The sequence below is a fragment of the Podarcis bocagei genome (genome assembly GCF_964188305.1).
Source record: "Podarcis bocagei genome assembly, chromosome: 5".
Classification (NCBI taxonomy): domain Eukaryota; kingdom Metazoa; phylum Chordata; class Lepidosauria; order Squamata; family Lacertidae; genus Podarcis; species Podarcis bocagei.
The window spans coordinates 63,319,019-63,342,778 of NC_138129.1; the positions used below are offsets into that span (position 1 = coordinate 63,319,019).

Here is a 23,760-nt window from a genome sequence, read left to right on the forward strand (position 1 = left end):
CTAAATGCCCAGAGGAGATGGGATCAAAGGGTAGGTGTGACTCCTTCTTCATGCAGGAAATCTAGACAGACCACCCCCAAGAATTGGTTGTCTAGTCTTCAGAAAGGTAATAGTTAGATTGTTGAACTGCTCCTATAGTCAAGAAGGTTGTCTGTACCACCCAGATGTTGTGGTTAACTGAGTGGGTTAATGCCTAAATAACTTAACTTAAGCTCATTAGCTCTACTGCTGCCCTCTAGGACAGTAGAGAATGTGGGTTGTACCCATGGTTATTTCTACTTGGACTAGACCATTGAAGTTATTAGGCAGGACTAACTTAGGTCTATGCATTTCAGAGAGTCTGCTCTTGAATGGAACTTAGTTGGCTACAACTGTTGTGACACTCCCTGGGATATTTGAAGAATGCTGTCATGATTGTGATCCCACCCTTCAGTCTTCTTTGCTCCAGGCTAAACATACACAGCTCCTTCAAACCTGCCTCATAGGATTTGCTTTCCATACTGCTGATCATCTTCATTGACCAGTTCATTTTGTCATTCTTAAAACACAGCACCCAGAGCATTCTTGCATTGTGGTAGTTGTGTTGATGCTCACAAGCAGCCAGCTGAACAGCTAAATATGTATGAGATAGCAGCCCTCCGTAGGAAAGGAAACATGCAGGGGAAGCGGGTAGTCGTGATGATGAGCATGCTGCTTCTTGTATTTTCTGTCACCTTCTAAGTCACAAATGGTGACTGCCTTCAAGCCTGCCTGGCTTAGGTCTTTCAAAGCTTGCAATGGCATCCAGAGGATGCATTATTCCTGGTTCTGAATTTTGTCCTCAGATGTCTTAGAAGTCTGGTGCCAGGCAGCTGACCTGTTTGCAAGAGCAGCAAAGGTCCACTGGCATTTGACCAGGTGGCATCAAAGAGGCAAGAAAGGCAGGACTGTTAGGAAGCAGACGAGATGGTGTTCACAACCCCATTAAGCAGACAGGCCTTTCGTGAAATACAGAGCCACCAAACACTCTCTGGTTTGTGTCCCTGATGAGAACAGTGAAGAAAGTATAATGTCTTAATTTCAGGGTCATGGATTTGAGTCCACGTTGGGCAAAAGATTCCTGCATTGCAGGGGGTTGGACTAGCATCATGGGTAGGCAAACTAAGGCGCGGGGGCCACATCTGGCCCAATCGTCTTCTGAATCAGGCCCACGGACAGTCCTGGAATCAGCTTGTTTTTACATGAGTAGAATGTGTCCTTTTATTTAAAATGCATCTCTGGGTTATTTGTGGGGCATAGGAATTTGTTCAATTTCCCCCCCCCCCAAAATATATAATCCGGCCCCCCACAAGGTCTGAGGGACAGTGTACCAGGCTCCCTGCTGAAAAAGTTTGCTGACCCCGGGTCACTAGCTGTGATCCTTGTGGTCCCTTCCAATTCTACAATTCTATGATTCTGTGACATTTCCCACCTCCCCGCCCTGCAGCTTCTAGCTTTCATGCTAAGGGAAATACATTGAGTCACAGTGCCCTGTTACACTGCAATCCTGCAAAGCTCAGAGAAGTGAGAATCAAACTCTTGTCAGCTTCTTGTCCATCTCAAGAACGTTTCATCAAGCTACTAGCACTGGCGGAGGAACGGGGGGGGGGAGTGCACTGCCCCCGGCACCATTGGGGAAGGGGGTACCATCACGGCCGCCGCCCCGGACATACGCCGCACACCCTCCCACCATGCCAGGCGCTATGCCCCCGCAGGCGCCACGCCCCCAGGACGCACACCACGCCCTGGGGATGCGTGCCAGCCACGCCCCTGTCTGCTCTCCACCCCCGGTGCCAGAGCATGCAGCTTCACCACTGGCTACTAGGCAAAAGTATCCTGGATATATGTTGTTTTTTAGTAACTGCCAAGCATTTGCTGATTTTATATTTGGGAACAACTCATGAGCCTTTGTGGGAGGACAAGTGGTTCCATTATATTTTCTGTTTTACATTCTTGTATGCTACTTGTATGTTCAAGTCACAGGGGTCCATCTGTCCTTTTTTAATTGAGGTGCAGAAATCTCGTGGTGTGTATTCAGTGAGTGGGAGGAGAGCAACATAAATTGCCTTTTCTTGGGTTAGTTACTTCTTTTGATAGTTGTCAAGATTTTTTAATTCAAATTTTGTGTTATCCTAAGATAAGGTTCTAGGAGATATTAGGAAAGATGAACAGTTCTGTTTCTCATTGTTTCGGTGCTAAGGAAATTCTAAACCCCAATTTGTTAAATTGCATCTTTTTAATATGCTCCATTTAGGGACTTGTAAGCTATAATCAGAGAATTAGATGCACTAGCTTCACAGCCCTGTGATTAGCCCTCTGCTCATTTCAAAGAAGTGAAACTAAGAAAGGTATGAATCATTTGATACGCAAGATTGGTCCTGTAATTGTGCATGCAAGCCACACATTGAAGGTGGATAAATACTGAATGAAGAACGTGAAATAGCAGTGCTGTGATTCCATGCCCCCTTGTCTCTCTGCATGGAGGGCTGGTTATTGAGGCAGACATGTCAGTCCACTTATGCTCATTAACATAGGGCAGAAAATTTCATAAATTAATACATCTTACCTTAACTTACCTCCAGCCCACTGATATTAGAGAATTTTATTGTGGTCAAGTAGGATTCATTCATTTCCCTCAAATGCAAATGAGAGTGATCTAATGAGATGATACAAAATTTGGGGAGGGGCAGAGCGGTATCACATAGATAACTAGAGCTCCAGCTACTATGCCATTATCTTCTTTCAGTCTTTAATAGTAGTCAAGAATGCCATCTTGCATAGCAAATGAGTTTGATCAAACTGCGGGAGGCAGTGGAGGACAGAAGTGCCTGGCGTGCTCTGGTCCATGGGGTCACGAAGAGTCGGACACGACTAAACGACTAAACAACAACAACAACAAGCGTAATCCAAAAGCACAATTCTTGGTGATTGTTCCCTTTTCAGGAGCTTGGATAGAGTAAGGAAAAGTAGGAAACTCTTGGAGCTGCCTGGCTTTTAGGCGTATTCGTGATTTAAAATTGTGCCTTCCACATTCCTGATCCCAGCTGAGCACAACTGTAAAAAAGAGAATATAATACAGTCTAAAGAATTTAAGCCCATGAGGGCTTTCAGTGTGGGCAGGTACCCAAGAAGTTAGTTAGTTAGTTAGTTAGTTAGTTAGTTAGTTAGTTAGTTAGTTAGTTATTATAAAAAAGGTAAGTCTCTAGCCCTCCTGGATAGAAAGTTACTATGGAAAATGTGCAAGTACCTTCTAGGCAATTGTGTGAAACAAAAGTGATGTGGCTGCCTTGTATATTATTCCTGGTACTGAAGAATGCTCCCTGTTGCTACTAGGCAGCAAAAGCATCACTGTGTGTATGATCTCCATAACTGGGACTAGCAGGACATAGCTGACTTCCCATGGTAAGCATTAGTTTGTCATGGGTGGTTGTCTTATGCCCCACTCCCTGTGGTAGCCATTTTGTGTTACGTCCCCTGTATGGCAGCCATTTTGTGGCTGGCATCCCCAGATCTGCATCAGAGTTCAAACTGGGACCAGTAGTCCAAAAAGGTTAGTGACCTTGGTCTAATGTCTTGCTATTCTAACTAATCATAATAAAACACAACTGTTTGGTGTGTTGTTGTTTTTTAAAAAAATGCTGCACTTGTCCAACTGCTCCAAAAGCCTTATCTTGAAAGCAGTTCAACAAATACCAGAGAACTTAACTTTATCTTTTGTTTGAGAGATCATGTGACTTGGATGTCAACATCACAGTCATCCTTTACATGTATTTTTGGAAGTAAGTCCCAGTCAACTCAAAAGCTTTTCATCAGGCTACAAAAGTCTTGCTGCCGTTGTCGCTAAACATTTAACATTTAAGTTATTTTGTCAGAATCAGGATTTATTTAACTATTGTAAGGCTTTAAAAGTTATGTTTGGCATTCACTTGTTTTCTGCTTCTGAGCTATTAAGGCACATTCAGAAATCTATATTTTTATTACGTGTTTCAGGGTTAAACAAGGCAACGTGAAGCACAGACTGTAGATTAACGCCGCAAATAGATGCAGAAAATGTTAAGAGCAGCACAGTAACCTCTTTTGTTTTTCTTCCATGTTTGCTCTTCAGAAACATAATTACCTGTCAATAAAACTGTGAATCAATGCATGAAGAGAGGAGAACACCTTTCGCTCGTGTTTATCTTTTGAGAATGTTTGCTATTCCCAAATGTGATGCTTTAGAAAGTGATGCTTCAGTGTCTGACAAAATACTTCGTTTGCACAATTTGTCAGTTGACGTTCATGTAAGCCATACCATTGACTAGATATTAAATGGCTCTAATAGCGCTAAGCAAAACAAAACAAATCACTCAATATCCTTTCTGCAATGTAACAACAGAATTGCAATTGCCTTGTGTAAAGTATCTGGTAATGAAAACAGATAATGGAATTCTTTGCAAAAACAGGTACTAATTGGCTTTCCATTGCTTAAGCAGAATTCTTAAAAAAAAAAAAATTATACTGCCGAAAGAGGAAAAGGAAGCAAAAATGAGAATGATGGGATTTGAAAGTTGTCTGCAATGCATTTGTTTAGGCAGTAGATATTTGTACAGAATGATTGCCTGATAATGTGATCCATGTTAAGATCTAAAACCAGCAAGCTACCCTAGGGTTAGACAAAGTCCGCAGGAAAATCCAGATGATCTTTGTCTGTTGATTGCATAACTAACACAATGCATTGGCGGGGGGGGGGGCAGAACCTCAGTTAGCTATGTATTTTTATTGACTGGGGGGGGGCAGCTGCCCCTTCCTGGCTATGCTCATGACATCATGACAGCCCCAGGATTTGCTTGCACTCTGACCTGTAATTTAGAGGACAGAGTTGTCCTTCAAGAGGTATCTAAGTGTTATGTACTGAAGTTCTCACCCTGGGCCAGCAGGGGGATACTGTAGATAGTTTTCACTCAGGTCCACATATGCAAATAAGGGATTGAAAGTGACGTTCAGTGATTGGATAGTTACAGAAAACAGTTACAGTTGCATTGTAGTGGAGCTCTATATAAGCAGGCTGACTGAAGCCTTCAGTTCACTTCAGTTCTGGCCTGTGAATAAACAAGAGCTGTTTGAAGAATCGCTGTGTTGTCTGATATGTTCACCCACAACTTAACACTAAGCACTGGTAAGAGGAGGAGCTTGTTGCAGTCCAGACCGTTCATTACTCTAAATTAGAAGCATTTAGCTCCAGCTGGAAGAAACATTACTTTTAAAAGGGAAGCAGCTTGTCAGCATGCATAATGCAATCTTCATACTAGGCCTGCATATATCAAGGTTTCAAGAGCATGCTAAGTTTATAGTTCCCTGCCTCATCCTGCTAATCCACTCTTGCTCTGTGTAACATCTAGCCTGATAAAGAGTTTTTCAACTCAAAAGTCCACTCACTATTTTGCATCATTTTTGTTGGTCCTACTAAAGTTACTGTCCAGGGGGCAGGTTTTGGAGGGTTCTTTCCTTATGGACCAATGTAGCTTTGTTTTTGCAACTAGTATAGTCCTTCACAAAAGTGCTTAATCAATTTTTTCTTTGGGGGGGGGGGAGAAAGAAATCTTATTTGTGTGCAGATTTCTACACATTGCATACTACTGCAATATGAAGTTCGATATGTGCTGGCTGAGTGAGTGAGGAAATGGCCAGAAAGTGGTTTCAGTTTTCCTTCTGATTGCTTGAGTCCTTTCTCAGTGAGCAGAGTGTCTACCTGCAGCTTTCCCTTGGTTTACACTTCCTCATTCCGTATGCATTGCCTTTCTTGCCCCTGCAGATTAGAATGCCAGTACCTGCATTCTACGCCACTACTTTCCTATGCCATTGTGTGAATATCAGGCTCTGTCCTCTGTGCTTGCTGCCTCTCAGATTATGAAATAGAGCGGGATGGCTAAAAGAAACTCGAGGATTGGATAGGAGCAGGGAGTACAGGGAGGAGCGGGCAGGGGACTATCTTTTTTCTCATTTATTTATGCCACCCAACTTTTTTTTCCTGATACTGGGCAAATAGAAAAATTAACGTAGCCGTGCCCTGCTTCTTTCAGGTGTGTAAATGTATTAGCAGCATCCGTCTATTTTTTCTTTAATTTTTCCAAGGCTTATCTTAGATGGAACATTAGGCTTGTGTTGAAACATTTGTACATATTTTGCCTGTTCAATAGAGTATTGAATTCAGACTCCACACCAGAGTTCATAAGCAAACTAGTTTATTAACATCATTATATACAAGTCCATAGCTGAGCTCTTAATACAGGCTTTCAGTGGTGTTTGTTGAATTCAAGCACATAGAATTAAATGTGCGTTGCTCACTGACGTACAACCAAATACCCCCTCCCCCAAACACATACTATTATTTATTAAAGTAAGTGTCACAGAAGGTCCCCTAATATAACTTTGTATGTAACACATTTTAATCAAGGCAGTTAAATCAATTGTGTCATGCTGTGTGGTGAGTTATTAGCTAGAGAAATAGCAAGTGATACACATAAATGCATTTTGAATCCATCTTCAAGTTACATTTTTTTTAAAAAAGGAAGAAAAATCCTACTCCTGCAGTCTTGGCTTTCCCTCCAAGATGTTTCAATGGAAGCAGTAATTCCATTGAGGTAAGATGCAGCTGAGGTCTTTCCAAAGTTCAGGAGAAAATACATGTTATTTTTAGCACTATGTTCACAGCAGCCCTGATCCAGCAATGTAGCCCATTATCTCTTAACTGTATGAATCTTCCAATTCCTTAAGATCTATTTTGAGAACCATTTCCAAGTGCTTTCCCAAAAGAGAGATGATGATGATCAAAGATGCTGGTATCTTGATAGTGGCACCTCAGTTGTGGAAAGCTCCCAAAAAAAACCCAGTGCCGCTGCTGCCGGTATATTTGATTTTTTTAACTTTTAGGTGCTGTGTAAAAATGCTGCTAAGTTTCCCAAGCTTTTTATTAGAGAATTCCATTGCTGTATCAACTGTTACTATACCCACAGTTTATTGTTACTGCTTTTATGCTTCTTTTCTTTTCGTTTCATTTTTAATTGCTGCTGCTGTTAATTATTGTGTTGTTGGCAGCCTTGTCAACATTTTGTAAGTTGAAAGGTGGGATATTATTTAAATAAAACAATATCTGATCAGCACTTAATATTTCAGGGGAAGAGTCACTAGCCTTGCCATGCTGCTGTTTTCAGCCTTGTTGTTTGGGGAGATGTGGCTGGATAGATCCTTCTGCATGGAAGTTGTATGCCAGGAACTTTAAATATTTCAAAAACAAAAACGAAGTTTTCCAAAACAGCAGAACAGATTTGGGGAGAAGAAGTTGAAAAAAGCAAGAATGAGCAGTTGAATAGGAAACAAACAAGAGGCATCAAACAGATAGATGTGGTATGTTTGCCATGATGCTTCAGAGTTAAGTTAGCACATCAATAAATCACATGGGCACCAATGACATTTACGTGCTCACACACACCAGACAAACAAACAAACAGCCAAATCGCAGAGGTGTGTAGGGAAGTGGTAAGACATTGCTAGCAATACGAAAAGTTCACCCCAGTGCATTTTCATGGTCTAGTCACTAGACTCTAGTGCACAGTTGTATTCTACATACGGATTATGAGAGCAGTAGTTATACTAGGTAGAGGAATACCTGAATCCCCCACCCCAAATGACAAAGTCATGTCATTTGAGTTCTGAACAAGCACAATAAAGCCACTGGGTTTTAGGGAAACGTCTTGTTTCTGCTGAACAAACGAGCAACAACTGCACAGCCTATGGCAAGGCCTTTTATAAGCAATTGACAACCTGAGCACTTTTGCACGTATAGAAGGGTAGGGGACAAGAAGAAATAAGTGGAAGGCATTCAACTGATCCTTGTAACTCGGTCCACATTCAGCCTGAGAGATCTTCCACACTCTTTGTAGTACAGATGAGTGCAGACATTTGGTTTCTTCTTTCCCATTTCTTTCCAGGGGCCCATCATCTGGTATCGTTCACTGTGACAGTGTACTATTTATCTTAATTTCCTTCCATTCAGTAGACTAAACAGTGAGGAGCAAGAAATGCCTTTCTCATTAGGGGGTGAGCTGTCCCATGCTTCCAGGGGTTTCACGCCTGCATCTGTCCATTTGGTCATTAAAATAAGCTTACTCTTTCCAAGTTTCATATCCTATATGATTGACCTAATCATCCATTTAAGAAAAATGTAGCAAACTCTCAAAATTGATAGCCATCTTAGTAGCTGTTCTGAGCTGATACAGCTAAGTACAGGTTGCAAACCTAAATAGAGGTGGAATCTACACATATAAAAACCGTTCTGAAAATGCTTTTTTAAATGTATTTTTTTAAAAAAAAAATACATTGAATTTTCCATAAGGCTCACCATTACCATCTAGTGTCATATTGTATATTGCGCTTAAAACGTTTTATTTGCAGCTGTATAGCTGAGTCCTAAGTCCCATTTCAAATCTTGCCACTGTCACTGGATGATCTTAGGCATGCCACTAGATGTTCAATATTATTCTTCCCCCAACACACACTTATGAGCAGTATCGGGATAACTGCAATGGCCTACAGAATACAGCAATTGCAATAATTTTACTTATAAAATCCTTTATCCCAACTTTTGGTTCTTAAAAGTAGCCTTGAGGGGACCGATTAAACAAACAAACAAAACAAACCACAACATATAATCTTAAAAGTCCTTAAAACATAATCAACCAGTGTGTGTGTGAGAGAGAATATCTACACCATTGCATAAAAAGCATTTATTTATGTATGCATTTATTTACATAGTTGGCTTGCAATTGCTGCAGGCCTGCCAAAACAGAAGAGCCACAGTGTATCCTGACACAAATGCACACCCTCACACCTTCTTCCAATGTAAACACACACACACACACACACACACACACACGAAAATAGAAATACTAGCTGCTCCATACCATGTTATTTCATAGTAAGCAAGTTGTTCTTGTTTTTTAAGGACAAATTTTGCTTTCTCTAGGCACGAATGGATGGAAAATAGGTGGTGTGATAATTTCAGGTTGTAAATGCAGAATTAGTTTTCAACTATTGAAACATTGTCCTGTGGTTTGATAGCAATGTCCGTCCTTTAATTTGATAGTTACTCCTCTGTCAAGCTGTTCTTTGGTCTGCTGTTGCTATAGAAACATTTACTGTTCACAGTTAACATTGTACAGTACCGCTAACTTAGTCTCCCAGTGGAACAGTTGTACCTCTGACAGCGATGCAGGCTTAATGTACAGTTCTATATTTATGATCTCATTTCTTTCCTTAGAATGGATTAATTGCTTTCACCTTGTGCTGTTATTGGATGCCACTTTCAAACAATAGTTCAGACTGGGCTTTTTTAAAAAAAGAAACTAGGACTTAAAATGTTGTGGAACAAAGCACTCCTGTGGTATAAAATACAAGGCATATTGGGGTCAGCATGGGCTGATGCATTACATAAAGGGGCAGTATGCAGAATTCATCCATAATATGCTACCTTTTTAGTATTGCGTGACTAAATTGCAAAACTAGAACCTCAGGAAACAAATGAAACAAACCAATGAGTTGCACTGAAATTACTTCCCTAAGTATTGTGTGTTTGCCTCTCTTCTTTAATAGAAAAAATCAGGCAAAGATATGCAGATCTGCCCGGGGAATTGCACATTATTGAACTTGAAAAGGACAAGAATGGACTTGGACTCAGCCTGGCTGGCAACAAGGACAGGTCTCGCATGAGCATCTTTGTCGTGGGCATCAGTACAGATGGCCCTGCAGGAAAAGATGGAAGATTACACACTGGAGATGAACTTTTAGAGGTAAGAGTAATCAAAGGAACCCACTGTTGAATTCAAACTAATAATGCAACAGAATTGCCATCCCCACTTCAAAGAAGTGATTCAGATCCTATGACTCAGCCCAGTTTTTTAAAGATTGGTCTTTCAAGAGACTGAATCCTATGAAACATTTTCACATATGTGGAGCCACTTATAATAATTCTTCCAGAAAAGAATATTTTATTTGGAGCGGCTATTATACATACAACTTGACTTCAACTGGTCCAGTGATTTGAAGGCTTAGTAAGCAAGCTAAAGTGTGGTATATTTAGATGGGGGCTACTGTTGGTCAAAGAGGAAGGGAATGCCATAAGATTTCATTGATTGTACATCCAGTGGCCAGAGAGAGGTGTGCCCATTCTATGCAGCCCCATAGTTACATAGGATTTCAAAAGAAAAGTCAAATTAATTGCAAGAGTTTAAAAAAGCTGTTGGCTATGAGTATGAGCTGACAAATTCATGGCTAAGAGCATAGGAATGTGCCTTATACCAAGTGAGATTATTTGTTCACCTACACCTGTATTGTCGACCCCAGGGGTGGTAAGCCTCCAGTCTGTGGGCTAGATTCGGCTCATATAGCTGTTTTTGGCTAGCCACACCTACTTGTCACTCATGTGACATCATATGACACCAAGTAAGCCCTGTTTGGGATGGTCACAGCTACCAGGGAAGAATTGTTTGATGTTTTATTGTGTTTTTATGTGTGTTGGGGGCCACCCAGAGTGGCTAGGGTGGCCCAGCCACATGGGTGGGATATAAATAAATTATTATTATTATTATTTGGGAAGGTGCAAGTGTTTGCTGGCAGTGGGGCTTGCATTTGACACTGTTTAAATTCAGGGCCAAATACAAGTCTTGCTTTTGGGTGGAGCCAATCCATGCCAAAGGCAGTGGGGACATGCAGTCAGCACAGAATTTAGACAGCACTGAATGCAATTCCCACTGCTAATAAACAATTAGGAGCTTATGACCAGAAGTGCAGTCCCAACTTCCTTTGTGATGGGACCTGCATTTGCTGCTGTTTCAATTCACTAAAGGCAAGTCCGCATGTTTTTGTCCAGTGGGCTTAAATCCATCTAATATCATATGACAGGTGCCCTCAGAGGATTTGACCCCCTGGATAAAGGTTCCCCAACCTTCTGACTCTGACTTTTACTAGCTCTCCTGGGCCTCCAGCAGGTTTTTCCCAACCTTGTTGCTTGAGCCTCTTAACAGGAAATGCCAGAGATTTCACTTAGGACCTTCTGCATACAAAGCCTGCCTGCTTCCACTGAGCTAGGTTTCTCCCACCTTAGCCACAAACTCACTAGATGGACTTAGACAAACCATTCTTCTCTCATCTTCAGTCCCCATCTGCCCAGAAGCCTAATGCTAACCTACCTAACTGGGCCATTGTAAGCATTACTGGGGTAATATATGTGAGGTAGTGTGAATACTTGCATGTACCCCATGAATAGGAAGTAAATAGTAGTTATAGTTGAAGAAGAAGAAGATGATACAAGAACGTTATATCTCACAGTAATAATTTGTATTTTTAATGCAGTATTCCCTACTTGGTGACTTCACAGCTTTGGCAAAATAAAAAAGGATGCCTGAGGAAATGCGAAAACAATCTAAACATTTGTCAGTGCCTAGGGATCCTCTAATTACATGCTTCTGACATAATGTGTAGATTTGTTTTGATGTAAAATATTGTTGCCTTTCTCTCTGCTGGAATGAAAAACTATTAAAAGTCTGTTTCACTCATGAAAATGTGACAGGCAAATTTGGCATCTCCTTCAATTCCTGTGATGTTTCATATTTCAACAGGATGAGATTCTCTCACTATAAGGTTTAAACTCTGGACAGATATAACATTGTCTTCATAGCCAGAGCAGAGGAGATGACTGACCATTACTCACATGTACTTTTAAAATTAACTAAATAGAGTCAAATCTTAAAATTGCTTATCCCCGAATACTATTTTTTTGTTAGTGGGGGCAAAAAAAGTGATCAGTTAGGTAAGGAGAAGACAGTTTGTAGCAGGGATTAATATGAGGCTCAGTTCGAGACCTATTTTACTGTGCAGTTAAAGCTGAGGCATACAAAATGATAATAATAGAGAAGTGGAGGCTTAAATGTCTTCTCCTGACCATGTTCCCCTGAAACTGAGGGTGAAGAGTTTCCATGTGAGAATCATTGTCTGTGGTAGGTACAAATTCCTCTCAGCTTATAAATGAATAAGTGTTTCATCTAGATCAGCAGTGAGCAACCTGTGGTCCTCTAGAGATTGTTGGACTCCATCTGCCCCAGGCAGCATGGTTAATTGTTAGGGATGATGGGAGTTGCAGGTTCTCTGTCCCTGATCTAGTCAAAGGTTGCATACTGTAAAGAAGATTCATTTATTATTATTAATTAGTATTCTTGGCTTAATTGAGGAACCCAAACGCCCAGGTCCATGTTGCTTAGATCTGTTTTCACACAATGAACCAGAAACTGGTGGCAGCACTGAATGAAGCCTACTAGACAAGAATAAGAATTTACACTGGCATCAATTATCTCACACTACCTTAGGCTTTTCAAACCAATCAGTCATAAGAGAATAGGAATTCTGATTGATGAACCCAAAGGTGCATCTATTCAGATACTCATCAGGATGCTCATCAGCAGGAGATTGTATAGTTTTGAATTCCATCTGAACAATTCGGGAGCTTTGCCCTGCAATGCAGAGGGAAACCTAGTTGTTTGTTCAGTTTTTAGAACCTGAACTATTTTAGTTCCTCTGCTGAAAGTAAGTAATAACAGAAAGATCTATCATATTGACCAAACACCTCATTCAGATTGATTGCTGAACTTGGGGTGCTGAGGCCCTACATTCTTGGAAATCCAGCATTTGTAATCCACTTTCAACACCAAACTTCCTGACATTTCAGCTGCTGTTGTGCATTTCTGTATCAGCTGGATTTTAATAGATAAGTTATCACCATGGTATAGGAACATGCTGAATACAAATCATTTTGAGAAGGACTTCTTTTGACAAAGAGGATGAATATGTTCTGTTTGTAAGGAAGTAACTAGACAGGGTAATAAAAAAAATGTAGAAATTATTTTGACCAGCCTTCCATTTTTTAAAAAACAAAGCATACTGCTTTTAAATCCAGTTAATTATATTTGGCTTATCTGTTGAGCTTGTATAATATTATTTTTTTGCTGGCAGAACTGCTTGTTGTCTTTCAGCTGGAATGGTCACACTGATGAAATGTGATCAACTTAAAACATAGGTGTGCTGCATACTCTTGGAAAATAAAGACAAAGAAAACAATCATGGGGGGAAGGGGAATCTGTGGCCCTATAGATGTTGTCCGGACCCCCAATTCCCATGAGCCACAGCCAGCACAGCCAATTATCAGGGAAGGGAAGGGACCATAACTCAGTGGTAGAGCATCTCCTTTGCATTCAGAAGGCCTCAGGTTTAATTCATGGTGTAATCAGGTAAGGTATCTGGTATCCCACCTGATACACTGCAGAGCCACTAGCAGGTACGCAATATTGAGACAGGATGGACCAATGATCCAGTTCAGCTTAAGGCAGCTTCCTATGTTCCTCTCAGAAGTCAATAAGTTTTCTTGAGTTCTCAGCCTAAATGGAGTGGGGGCTTTTTAAAAAAGGAAGAAGAAGAAAAATATCATTTTCCTCTGGAGACAATTCTCCAGCCCAATCCCCTTCCACATCCTGACACGTAGCTGTAATTTCCTCTCCCTTAAATTTCACTCGTTAGTTTTCATTACCTTCTGTACCTCGTCCACCTTCTGCGAAATATTTATGATGTCACCCTCCCACCACTAAGAAATTGCTGCCTGTTAAGGCTTTCCTTGTGATGAATGTTATTTTAGGCTTTGTTAATAATTTAGCCACTCTAGTTCCCTAGTTGGTAGTTCCATTTATTTATCTTACTCTCCCATGAGCTTTGCTCTTCCTCCATGACCTCCCTCCCGTTTATCTGTGTTTCTCGTAATGAGCCTAGAGCAGCAGATTTTGTCATTACAGTAAGTCATGGTTCTTTCCTATCCCTACACTGAAGCCTGTAACAAAAGCTATGCAATTGGAGGTTTTTATTAGTTTGTGGGAAGGGGAGAGAAGCCACAGGTTGGGTTTGTGTTTATGATTTATAAAGTTACTGTTAAAAATCAGTAGATTTGCTTATTATTACTATGCTTATATCCCATATATCCTCCAAGGAGCTTTAGTAATATACAGTTTTCTTCTGTGTTATCCTCACAAAAGCCCAGTGAGGTAGGAAAGGCTGAGAGACGGTGACTGGCCCAAGAATAACTCAGTAAACTTCATGGCTGAGTGGAGATTTGAACCGAGGTCTTTCAGGTCCCAGCCCAGCAGTCTAACCAATAACCCGCACTGGTTGCATTCTACAAGCATAGATCTATACTTATGGTTGTTACTGGAAATGTCTGCACCCCAAAATCCAACACTGAGGCACTCAACAGCTGTGTTGAGTTGCCAACTTATGACTGTCCAGTAGTGCCAGCTCAGAGCAACTGTTAGAGCTTGAATAGACTGAGCACTGGTATGATCTAGCAGGTAGGTGTTACCTTGCTGTTCATGGGATATTCATGGCATGGGTAGATGGTAGAGGGTTTCTAACTTAATTTGGAAAATGGACTGTAGTACACAGCTTAGCAATTTGTGGCCACGCATTCCAGCTGATAACAATTGGAGAAAAACAGTTAAGTTGCCTAAATGCACAAGTTTTGTAAGGGAAAGCTCAATCTTGCTTCTTGCGGAGGGCTGCCTTCTTCACATGGAGACAGACTTCTGTGACAGTAGGCAGATGGAGGTTAGCACTGCCTGTTTTCGCCCTTCATGCGTTTTTGCACAATATCTTCCTAAAATGCAGTTGTGCTTTAAAAAGACTCCTGTAGAATACTGATCTGAGCTTCTGAAAGGGAAAAAGAGCAATGTAAAGTAAAAGTCTGATATGGTTTGACACTGTAATAGGTTCACGGGAAATGTGATTTCTACTGCCTCAATTCTACAGTGTGTGCAGTTTCTATCTCTCTTTCATTCTGTAGCTTTGTTTGAAGTGGTAGACAATGCAAACTATGTTAATGCCACTAAACTTAACTCCCAAGGTTGTTGTGGCATAATTGTTCCAATTGATAACCAGCCTTGCCCACATGGATAGCTAATGCCAGACTAAAAATGCAGAATGCGAATATAAAATACATAATAAAATGAAAAGAAACGAATACGTCTCCTCCCATAAACACGTTTAACATTTAGAATGTTTTCTCTGGTTGAAGAGAATTTTTTTCGCCTGGCACCTAAAGATATATAATTAAGGCACCAGGTGAGTCTCCCTGGGGAGAGCATTCCACAGATGAGGAGCTACGGCAGAAAAGGCCCATTTTGCTACCCTTGGACCTCTCATGGGAGAGGCATGATTGTAGGATCCAGGTCAGTTCATATGGGTAGGGCTGGTCCTTGAGGTATTTTGGTTCTGAACCGTTTAAGGCTTTATAGGTCAAAACAAGCACTTCGTTGGGTTCAGAAACTAATTGTCAGCCAGTGCTTCTTTCTTCTTCTTTGGTGTTCACTCGTAGCGGAGTAAGATTGTCTTCCATGAATACGGTCTTAAAAGTGTGTCCATAGGTGATTGTGGAGGCCAATTCTGGATCCACATGTCCTTCCACAGTGGGGACATAGGTTTCTGGGTGGGAGTTGATCACGGTGAGGGTTTGCCAAACATGCCTTCCTCTTAGATCATTTCTCCCTTTTGTCCTGAGTTCGAGGATCTTCAATGTCCATGACACCTTTGGTATAGGCTGTTCTCCAATTGGAGCGCTCACAGGCCAGTGTTTCCTAATTGTTGGTGTTTATACTACATTTTTTATGGTTTGCCTTGAGAGAGTCTTTAAACCTCTTTTGTGACCACCAGCATTACGCTTTCCATTTTTAAGCTCAGAATAGAGTAGTTGCTTTGGAAGACAATAATCAGACATCCGAACAACATGACCAGTCCAACGTAGTTAATGTTGAAGAATCATTGCTTCGACACTAGTGATCTTTGCTTCTTCCAGTACACTGGTATTAGTTCGCCTGTCTTCCCAAGTGATGTGTTAAAATTTTCAGAAACACCATTGATGGAATCTTTTGAGGAGTTGGAGAGGATGTTTATAAGCGATCCATGTTTCAAAAGTGAACAGTAAGGTTGGTAGTGCCAGTGCAGTTAGGCTAGGAGCAGTATAATATGCTCAAACCGTCTTGCCCCAGTGTGCAGCCTGGCCACCAAATTCTGCATCAGCTGAAGTTTCTGAACCATCTTCAGAGCCAGCCCCACATATAACAAATTGCAGTAATCTAACCTAGAGGTTACTAGAGCATAGACAACAGTAGTTAGGCTATTCTTGCCCAGATAGGGGCACAGCTGGGCCACCTGAGCCTCAAGCTGACAGCAAAGGATACAGAAGTACCCCCAAGCCACATACCCACTCCTTCAGAGGGAGTGTAACCCCACTAAGAGCAGGCAACCTCCCATCCATCTGGTCTAGGGAACTGTCCACTAACAGTGTCTCAGTCTCTGGATTGAGCTTCAGTAGGACCAGAACCATTGCAAAATGATGCCACCCAGCCATAACTCAGACAGCTGCTCCAGAAGGATTTCATGGTCAATGGTATCAAAAGCCGCTGAGAGATTGAGGAGAGTAAGAGACACATTTCTCCTGGCCATCTCCCAACAGAGGTCAAAGCAATTTCTGTGCCAAAACTGGGCCTAAACCCTGTTGGAAATGGACCTAGAAAATTAGCTTCCTCTAAGAGCAATCAAGGAAAATCAAGCAACACAAACAATCCCTCCTTGCCTATTTCTTTCACTTTCTCCTTTCTTGCTATTGAAGATAAGCTTCATAAAAGAAGGTTAGGATATTTCCTTCAGAGTTATTGATGGTGTAATAAAATTAGAAAACAATACTTAACCTTTTGTTACTGTTTAATTTGTAACTGTCTCAAATATTCTTCATAAAACAGATAAATAACCAGATCTTGTATGGAAGAAGTCACCAGAATGCTTCTGCAATCATTAAGACGGCACCATCAAAGGTCAAGCTGGTATTTATACGGTAAGAATGGCATAGTCATTAACTCTTGTGCTCATCATTAGTGGCCTGAACTTGGGGGAGCTGCAAAATGAGAAAGATTCAGTATTCAAATGAAATTGAGGGCTGCTGAAGTGTGCTCCATTTGTCACACAGTTCCCTTTCTTTCATTTTTTTCCCATGATGTAACCTCTCATTCTGGTGGTGCCCTCATCTGAGTCTACTGAAAACTGATATGTCAGTGCCTCGAAATTAAATTACTTTCACATTTTAGCAAGTCATGGAAGACCAGTGTGATAGATTAGAACAGAGCATAAGGTGGTTTGGTAGAAGGCAATCCAAGTAAAACAGAGCAAGCTCTTCTTCAGTTTAACGGAAGATCAGACAATATTAAATTAACTGGATATTGTGTAACTTCCTTGACCAATTCAGGATCCAAGTAGGAAGGGAAAACAACTAAATGAAAGCAGACTCTCGCCTTTTTCATATGTATTTCATGACTGCAAAAGCAGGAAATTCTTCTCATATAAGCCAAGCCTGATTCAGAGGTGGTGAAGCTGTGGCTCTCCATATATCACTGGACTCCAACTTGAATCGTTCCTCACCTTTGACCACACTGGCTTGGGTTAATGGGAGTAGGAGCATGGCTATATCTGGACAGCTACAACTCCTTAATCCACTGGTCTAGGCCATATGTCTGGCTTGCTGTGCGGAAATAGAGAGATCCTGGAACTGGAAACGACATGAAAATAGCCTGACACCATGAGGGAGGTGGAATTATCTAAACCTAATTCAGTACACAGTTGCTCCAGTTTGGAACAGAAATGGGGAACCTGCAGCCTTTTGCCTAATTTCATGTGATTGGGGGGAGCCCAGGGGACAGAAAGTGGGAGGGAGAGGAGAAATGAGGTTGGGGAAATGAAGAAGGTAGAAGGAGAATGGTAAAGCCCTCTGTGGTTAGTTCAGGCCTCTGGCAGTAACCAAAGTCCCTCCCTCATCAGCCCATTGGACTTGAAAGAAGGGGGAGAGAGAAGTCAGATGGAGAGAGGAAAAGGGGGGGGGGCTCTGCCTACTGCAGCCATGTGGCCCCTGACTTTAGCCCTAAAGGGAATGTAGCATTCAAGAGAAAAAAGGCTCCTCACCCCCAGTCTGGAGACTCCTTGGATGAAATCCACAAGGACAATTTGTGTGCATGCCATTTATTTGCCTTTGTTGCCATATATCCATTCAGTTAAAAGCAAGGCAATCAATGTACTCTAGCCAGCAGGTATAGTGTGTTCAAAAGAAGGTTTCCATTTCCATGGCCTCAGCTGGATGGGGAATTGTGTGCATAAACAGGTCCTGTGCAGGCGGCTAACCTTTCAAATCAGGTAGTTGGGGATGTACACATGGAGACCTTTCAGAAAGACACCGCCAATCAGCTGTTCAAGGAGAGGCACAGGGGGCTCGTTTTTTTAATGGTTCCCTCCTGCTTCTCCTTCCTTGCCAAGAATCCGGCTGGTGGTATTTTAACCTTTTGAAAGAGCTCCTTACAGGTGGATCTGCTACTCTCATTTATGCAAGCTCAGTTGGGTTGGTGCATTAATGTCTATGCTGCTGGGTGGTCCCAGAAGTGATAAGAGAGCACAGGAGGCCATTGCCTAGCAACTGAATGACCAGGTTTGGTTTTTTAATTTGTGTATATTACACAAGCAGAAAGGAGGAAAGACAAGGTAGCATTGGCATGATACGAGAGAAAGCAGGTGCGAGAAGAGAAAGGCCTGCTGACCTTAGGAGTACATCTCTCTTTAGCTCTTGCCTTTGCCATTCCAGTCCCTGGGCAGCTCTTTAAAACAAGGAAAATAATTCAAGCTGGCAACAAACAGGAAAGCCAGCATTTCCTCATGGGCGGCCTGTCCCATTTCCTCACCTGAGGCAAAATGGGAGTTGCCCCTCCTGCCCCTCTGCCATGCCCCACTTCCGCTGCTACTGTGTCCCAGCTCTCACTGTATTCGGTGGGAGCCAGGGTGCTCCTCATAGTGTTGCCACTCACTCAGCTTCTCCACCCAGGGGTGGGGAAGATGAGCAGCAACGCTGCATGCCAGAAGTTCTCTTGAACTTCTACCGCTTGAGGCAGGTTCTTCACCCCACGCCATGGGTTCTAGGAGTGGGGAATCTGAGGCCTGGTAGCCAAATGTGGCTCTCTAGGCTTCTATCTGGCCCTCTCCTCCACACAGGCCTCCTCCCCAAGCCACGCAAGGAATGTGTCCTTGCTTGTCTGGATGGAGAGGCGCATATTTATAAACCTCTGACTTTTCAGTGGCTGTATAATCGCTTACCCTGTCTGCTTTTTTGTCACCCATCAATAGCATGTGGCCCTCAGAAAGTTTCCCCCAAGGGGATGTGGCTTTTTGGCTGAAAATGATTTCCCCATCCCTGCTCTACAGGATTGGAATCCGGCTTCGTTACTAAAGCCATGTTTTGCTTTTACTGCTACAATAAGCTTTGCTGACTGTGTGTTCAGTTCAGCTTTTCACATACTGCCTAATTAGATTTTAGACCTATGGCTGGGGCTATTGTTTTATTTGATCTTTTAAGAAGGTAGAGTGCCCAGCAGATTTTTAGGTGAAGAAAAAAGTATTTGTGACATGTTGGTTTGGATGTAATGATGCCCTGGTGCAAGTGAAAGATGCTTGTGTTTGTGTGGAAATGGAGAAGGAGAGAGAAGAGCAGGGGGTCTCCCATTTTCTACCAGTTTTTGAAAGTGACAAACCCTGTGTTGAATCAAACACCATTCTGAAGGGTCTCACTGACCCTCAGGAGAGGTGTTCCAGGAAGATGAGGGAATGCAATTAGACAGGAAAGTCCGTTCTGCTATGTGAGAACACCACTAGCAATTCTTAGGATCCATGTTATTATTATTTGGCCTTTGCTGATAGTGTGACTGGGGAACAAATGGCAAACTAGTTGGTTGATTTACTGCAAGGAAGACCACTTGAGGACTTTTGTCATCACTTTGGCTGGTAGCTAAACAGCTCACATTGCAGACGGGATGCCTCATCAGTGGAATGCAAATAGGTCGGCTGCCACGGGGTAAAGGTAGGCAGCGGACAAGCATGATGCTATTACCTGATAGATGTGGAAAGCATTTTTTGAAGCATAGTTTTGTATATGATCTGGTATGACATTTTGAAAGAGACTGGGGAAAGAAATTAGACTATACATGAGAGGCATGGGAGTATGGTGTATGGAGAAGAAACTGAGAGGTGAAATATTGTAGGATGTATAGAGGACTTAAGTTCGCTAGGAACACCAGCCAGCCAAACAATTAAGCATGTCCTTTAATCTCTCCCAGACCTTACTTTTGGCTGATCTATATCACCGCAGGCATGAACTTACTAAAAGGCTTCACTTTACTCTGCCCTTATCACATCTGTAAGGCAGGGATATTAATACTGGCTTAGCTTACAGTGTTGATGTAAACACCATTGGGACAATTTTGTGAGGAGGCTATTGCTGTATGTAAAAAAACAACACCTTTTTAAAAGCAAGCTTGATGTCCTGTGGCAACCAACTACAGAATTAACATGGAAATGTGTTTCCCAGTTTTAGGATTTGAAACTATCACTTGTTCAGATTCTCTCTTCTTAGTTGGATATTATGGAATGGTTTCCCCCTCAAGGCAAACAGATTTAGTTTGGCTGTGGCATGTGCCAATGACTGTTAAAATCTGTTGCCTATGCAGTTAACATTATGATTTTCTATTACATGTTCAGCCATTTATCAGATTTTGCAGTACAGTATTCTGAAAACCATCATGGACCAGCTATTTCTGTAGATGCTTGTCAATTTTTAATGCGTATTTTATACGTTTCACGCTGGTTTGTAGCCAGAGTGATAGCCTCATCCCCATCTCAGAATTGGGTTCATCTATACTGGTGATCAAGAGTGAAAATGAAACCACCTCCATCCTTGGTTTCTTGTGTACTATAGGTCAGGGGGAAATTGACATCCGGGGGAGGAGGATTTCTTTTCTTTTTGGCATTTTTGTTAAAAAAAAAAAAAGCTGAACAATTTTGGAGGTTTCCTAAAAAACGCAACAACCTTTGGGGTTTCCTGGTTTTTACTTTTTGAAATATGGCAACCCTATGAATACTGAAGTTTGATTCTGGTACCCACTATTTGTTACTGACCCTCCTTTCTAAGAAATATAAGCAGTGACTAAATCTATGCTCCATATACATTATAAGTGAAAATCAACCTTAGAGTCACTGTGACTGGATCTTAATGTCTCGATAAGTTTGACCATATGTGACTATGGTTGAAGAGCAGACCCAGTAAAATGAAAAATTAGTTGTTATCCTTGGCAGTGCAAGGCAACCAGAGGAGATTAATGATCTTGCTTTCAGCCTCTTACTTTTCTCAGTTACTGAAATTAAATGTTGTGTACAGCAGCTCACTCTCCATTACTTAATTGCATTTGAAAATGTGTCTGGGAAAAGCTGCTCAGACGGTAGAAAAATCATATATGAAACTGGATCCAAGTGGGGTTGGCGATTGCCCTGCTCTTCAAAAGATTGGATTGGTTTATTTAAATAAATATAAAATGGGGCCAATGATAAAGAATGGCTAGTCTTGCATAGGAATTGCGGTTCTCTTTTCCTCCCTTTCAATTATTTAGACAAGAGTCTAACAGATACTTGAATTTTACATATATATAATATCAGTGCTTTTTTTTCTTTAAAAAATGTTTACTCTCATTTTGACTCAGTAAAATCACCATTTTATAGTTCAAATTGGGGGAAAATAAATACACTAAATGGACAAAAGTACAAAGATTCACAAAATGTTTAGGGGTATGCGTACCCCCAGAAAAAAGCACCATATAATATTATATATTATACACACACATATATAAATAGCCTTTTAGCCCTAATGAGGGCCCTCAACATAAACATAAACTTTAAATTTAAAAATAAACTGGGTTAAGAACAGAACATAAAACATCTTAAAACCAGGAGGAGTGGAATCAAACCTTTATATATCAAAAGGTGTGGGGGGGGGGAGTTTTGTCCTACTTGCCTTAAAAGTAAAGCAGTTCATAAATTGTGATGAATTAGATCTCTTAAGAACCCCCTCTCGCTACTGATGGTATAACTCAGGAAGTTTTAGGAAAGGAAGGAGGCATCTGCAGTGGCTAGGGTCGTGGCAGGGGGATTTCAGTTTTCTCCCTGACTCAGGAAGGGCATTTCAGCAGTTTGGGGGTTTTAGCTGCTCTGGAAAGAGAGTGTGAATCTCCACGTTGGAGCCACATGTATTCTCAGCTTGATTAAATCAGCACTATAAAAATTGATAATAGTCACTTGAGTTCAGGTTGCCTCTACCATTACAAATTTCAGGTACAAAAAGTACTTTTTGTGAATGACAGGTCTGAAGGAGGCCTAAGGACCATTGTGTGTGGTTATTTGTTCCATTTTGTATACTTGTGTGTATTAAAATGGTGTGTACTTGGTTAGCCCCAAGGTTTTGTTTTGTTTTGTTTTTTGTAAACCACAAAACTCTGATCTTAAAAGAAACTCTTTTCCTAATGTCTTCGGTACCTTAAGCTTATTAAAGCATGGGATTGCCACTCTTCCTTGTTTTGCTTGTTTAGATAGATGAAGCATCTATCTATTTTAACAGCTGTTAAAATGTAACTTTGAAAAATGTGACATGAATTGATAAATTCCAAGACAATATGTGGAAATCTTAGGATTTAAATAATAACAAACCAACTATTGTAGATAATTAACAATGTATTCATTATACAGATACGTATGGTCTAAAATACTGAACCACAGGGTATAATAATAGCTGGCACTTGTGATGATAAAATAGGCAAATGAGATACAGTTAAATTTGAGAATATAGGCACTTGGATGCAGAGATCTGTAAAGCAGAGCTCCAGCAATAGAGGGAAGGGGTTAGGGGAGAAGTGATTTTCGCAAGATGTCCCTTTTCCCTGCAGTCTGCTGTGGCCTTGAAAAATCTGCTCTGGAGAATTGACATACCATCTGCAACGGTGCAGGATGTGGCCTGGGGACTGAGAGGAGGAAGAGGAATTAGTAAAAAGTGCCTCCACCATCCCTTCTGTCGGCAGAAGCCTCTACCAGAAAAATCCTAGTCGCTTCTGCAAACAGAAGGGACATTGCCATTAACTGAAGGATTCCTTCTATTTGTGGAGGATCTCCACTGGATCCAGTTCGAATTTTAGTTCCTCCTATTTTCTGCTCTGTGGCAGGCCACCTGCTTTGTTTGCAGAATATTTCCAGGTCCTATCACTGGCATCTTCAGGTAGGGCTGGAATTTACCATCTGAAATCCTTGAGAGCTGCTGTCAATCAATGTAGATAATACTGAGGTAAATAGAACAATGGTCTGACTTTGTATAAGGCAGCTTCCTGTGTTCCTGTACTTCTGAAATAAACCCTATGTATTCCATTGTATTATGATCCTTTAGCTGACATGCATATTCACACACTTTTCCTAGCATATTTCTTTAAATGAATTAAAACCTGGGACTTTTTGATGGGGTTTTTTTCACACTTCCACCTGGAGATAAACTATAGCATTTGGTGTCTGTGATCATTTTACACATGGGAGTCACAAACTGATTATGAACTTGAGAAACGTGCATGTGGAAATTCACCTTTTTTTTTTTTTTTACTATAGTACTACTGGGAATTGAAAGGCTGTGGCAGATGGTTGCGTTTGTGCTGAGTTTTTATTGTCATGCAGTGTAATTCCAACATTGTGTTCAGGCCCCCTCACTGGCCTGCTTTATCGTGAAAGCGA

General features: G+C 41.3%; 1 protein-coding gene across 6 annotated transcripts in view; it reads left to right on the forward strand.

Moving 5' to 3' along the window:
- The window catches only part of PATJ (PATJ crumbs cell polarity complex component), a 153,613-nt gene that overhangs the window by 83,592 nt on the left and 46,261 nt on the right, over window positions 1–23,760 (forward strand). For all 6 annotated transcript variants that reach the window (XM_081193631.1, XM_081193630.1, XM_081193629.1 and 3 more), the window contains exons 28-29: window positions 9,646–9,842; window positions 16,881–16,972. In XM_081193631.1, the coding sequence (XP_081049757.1) occupies window positions 9,646–9,842; window positions 16,881–16,972 (289 nt within the window). The remainder of the gene's footprint in view (window positions 1–9,645; window positions 9,843–16,880; window positions 16,973–23,760) is intronic.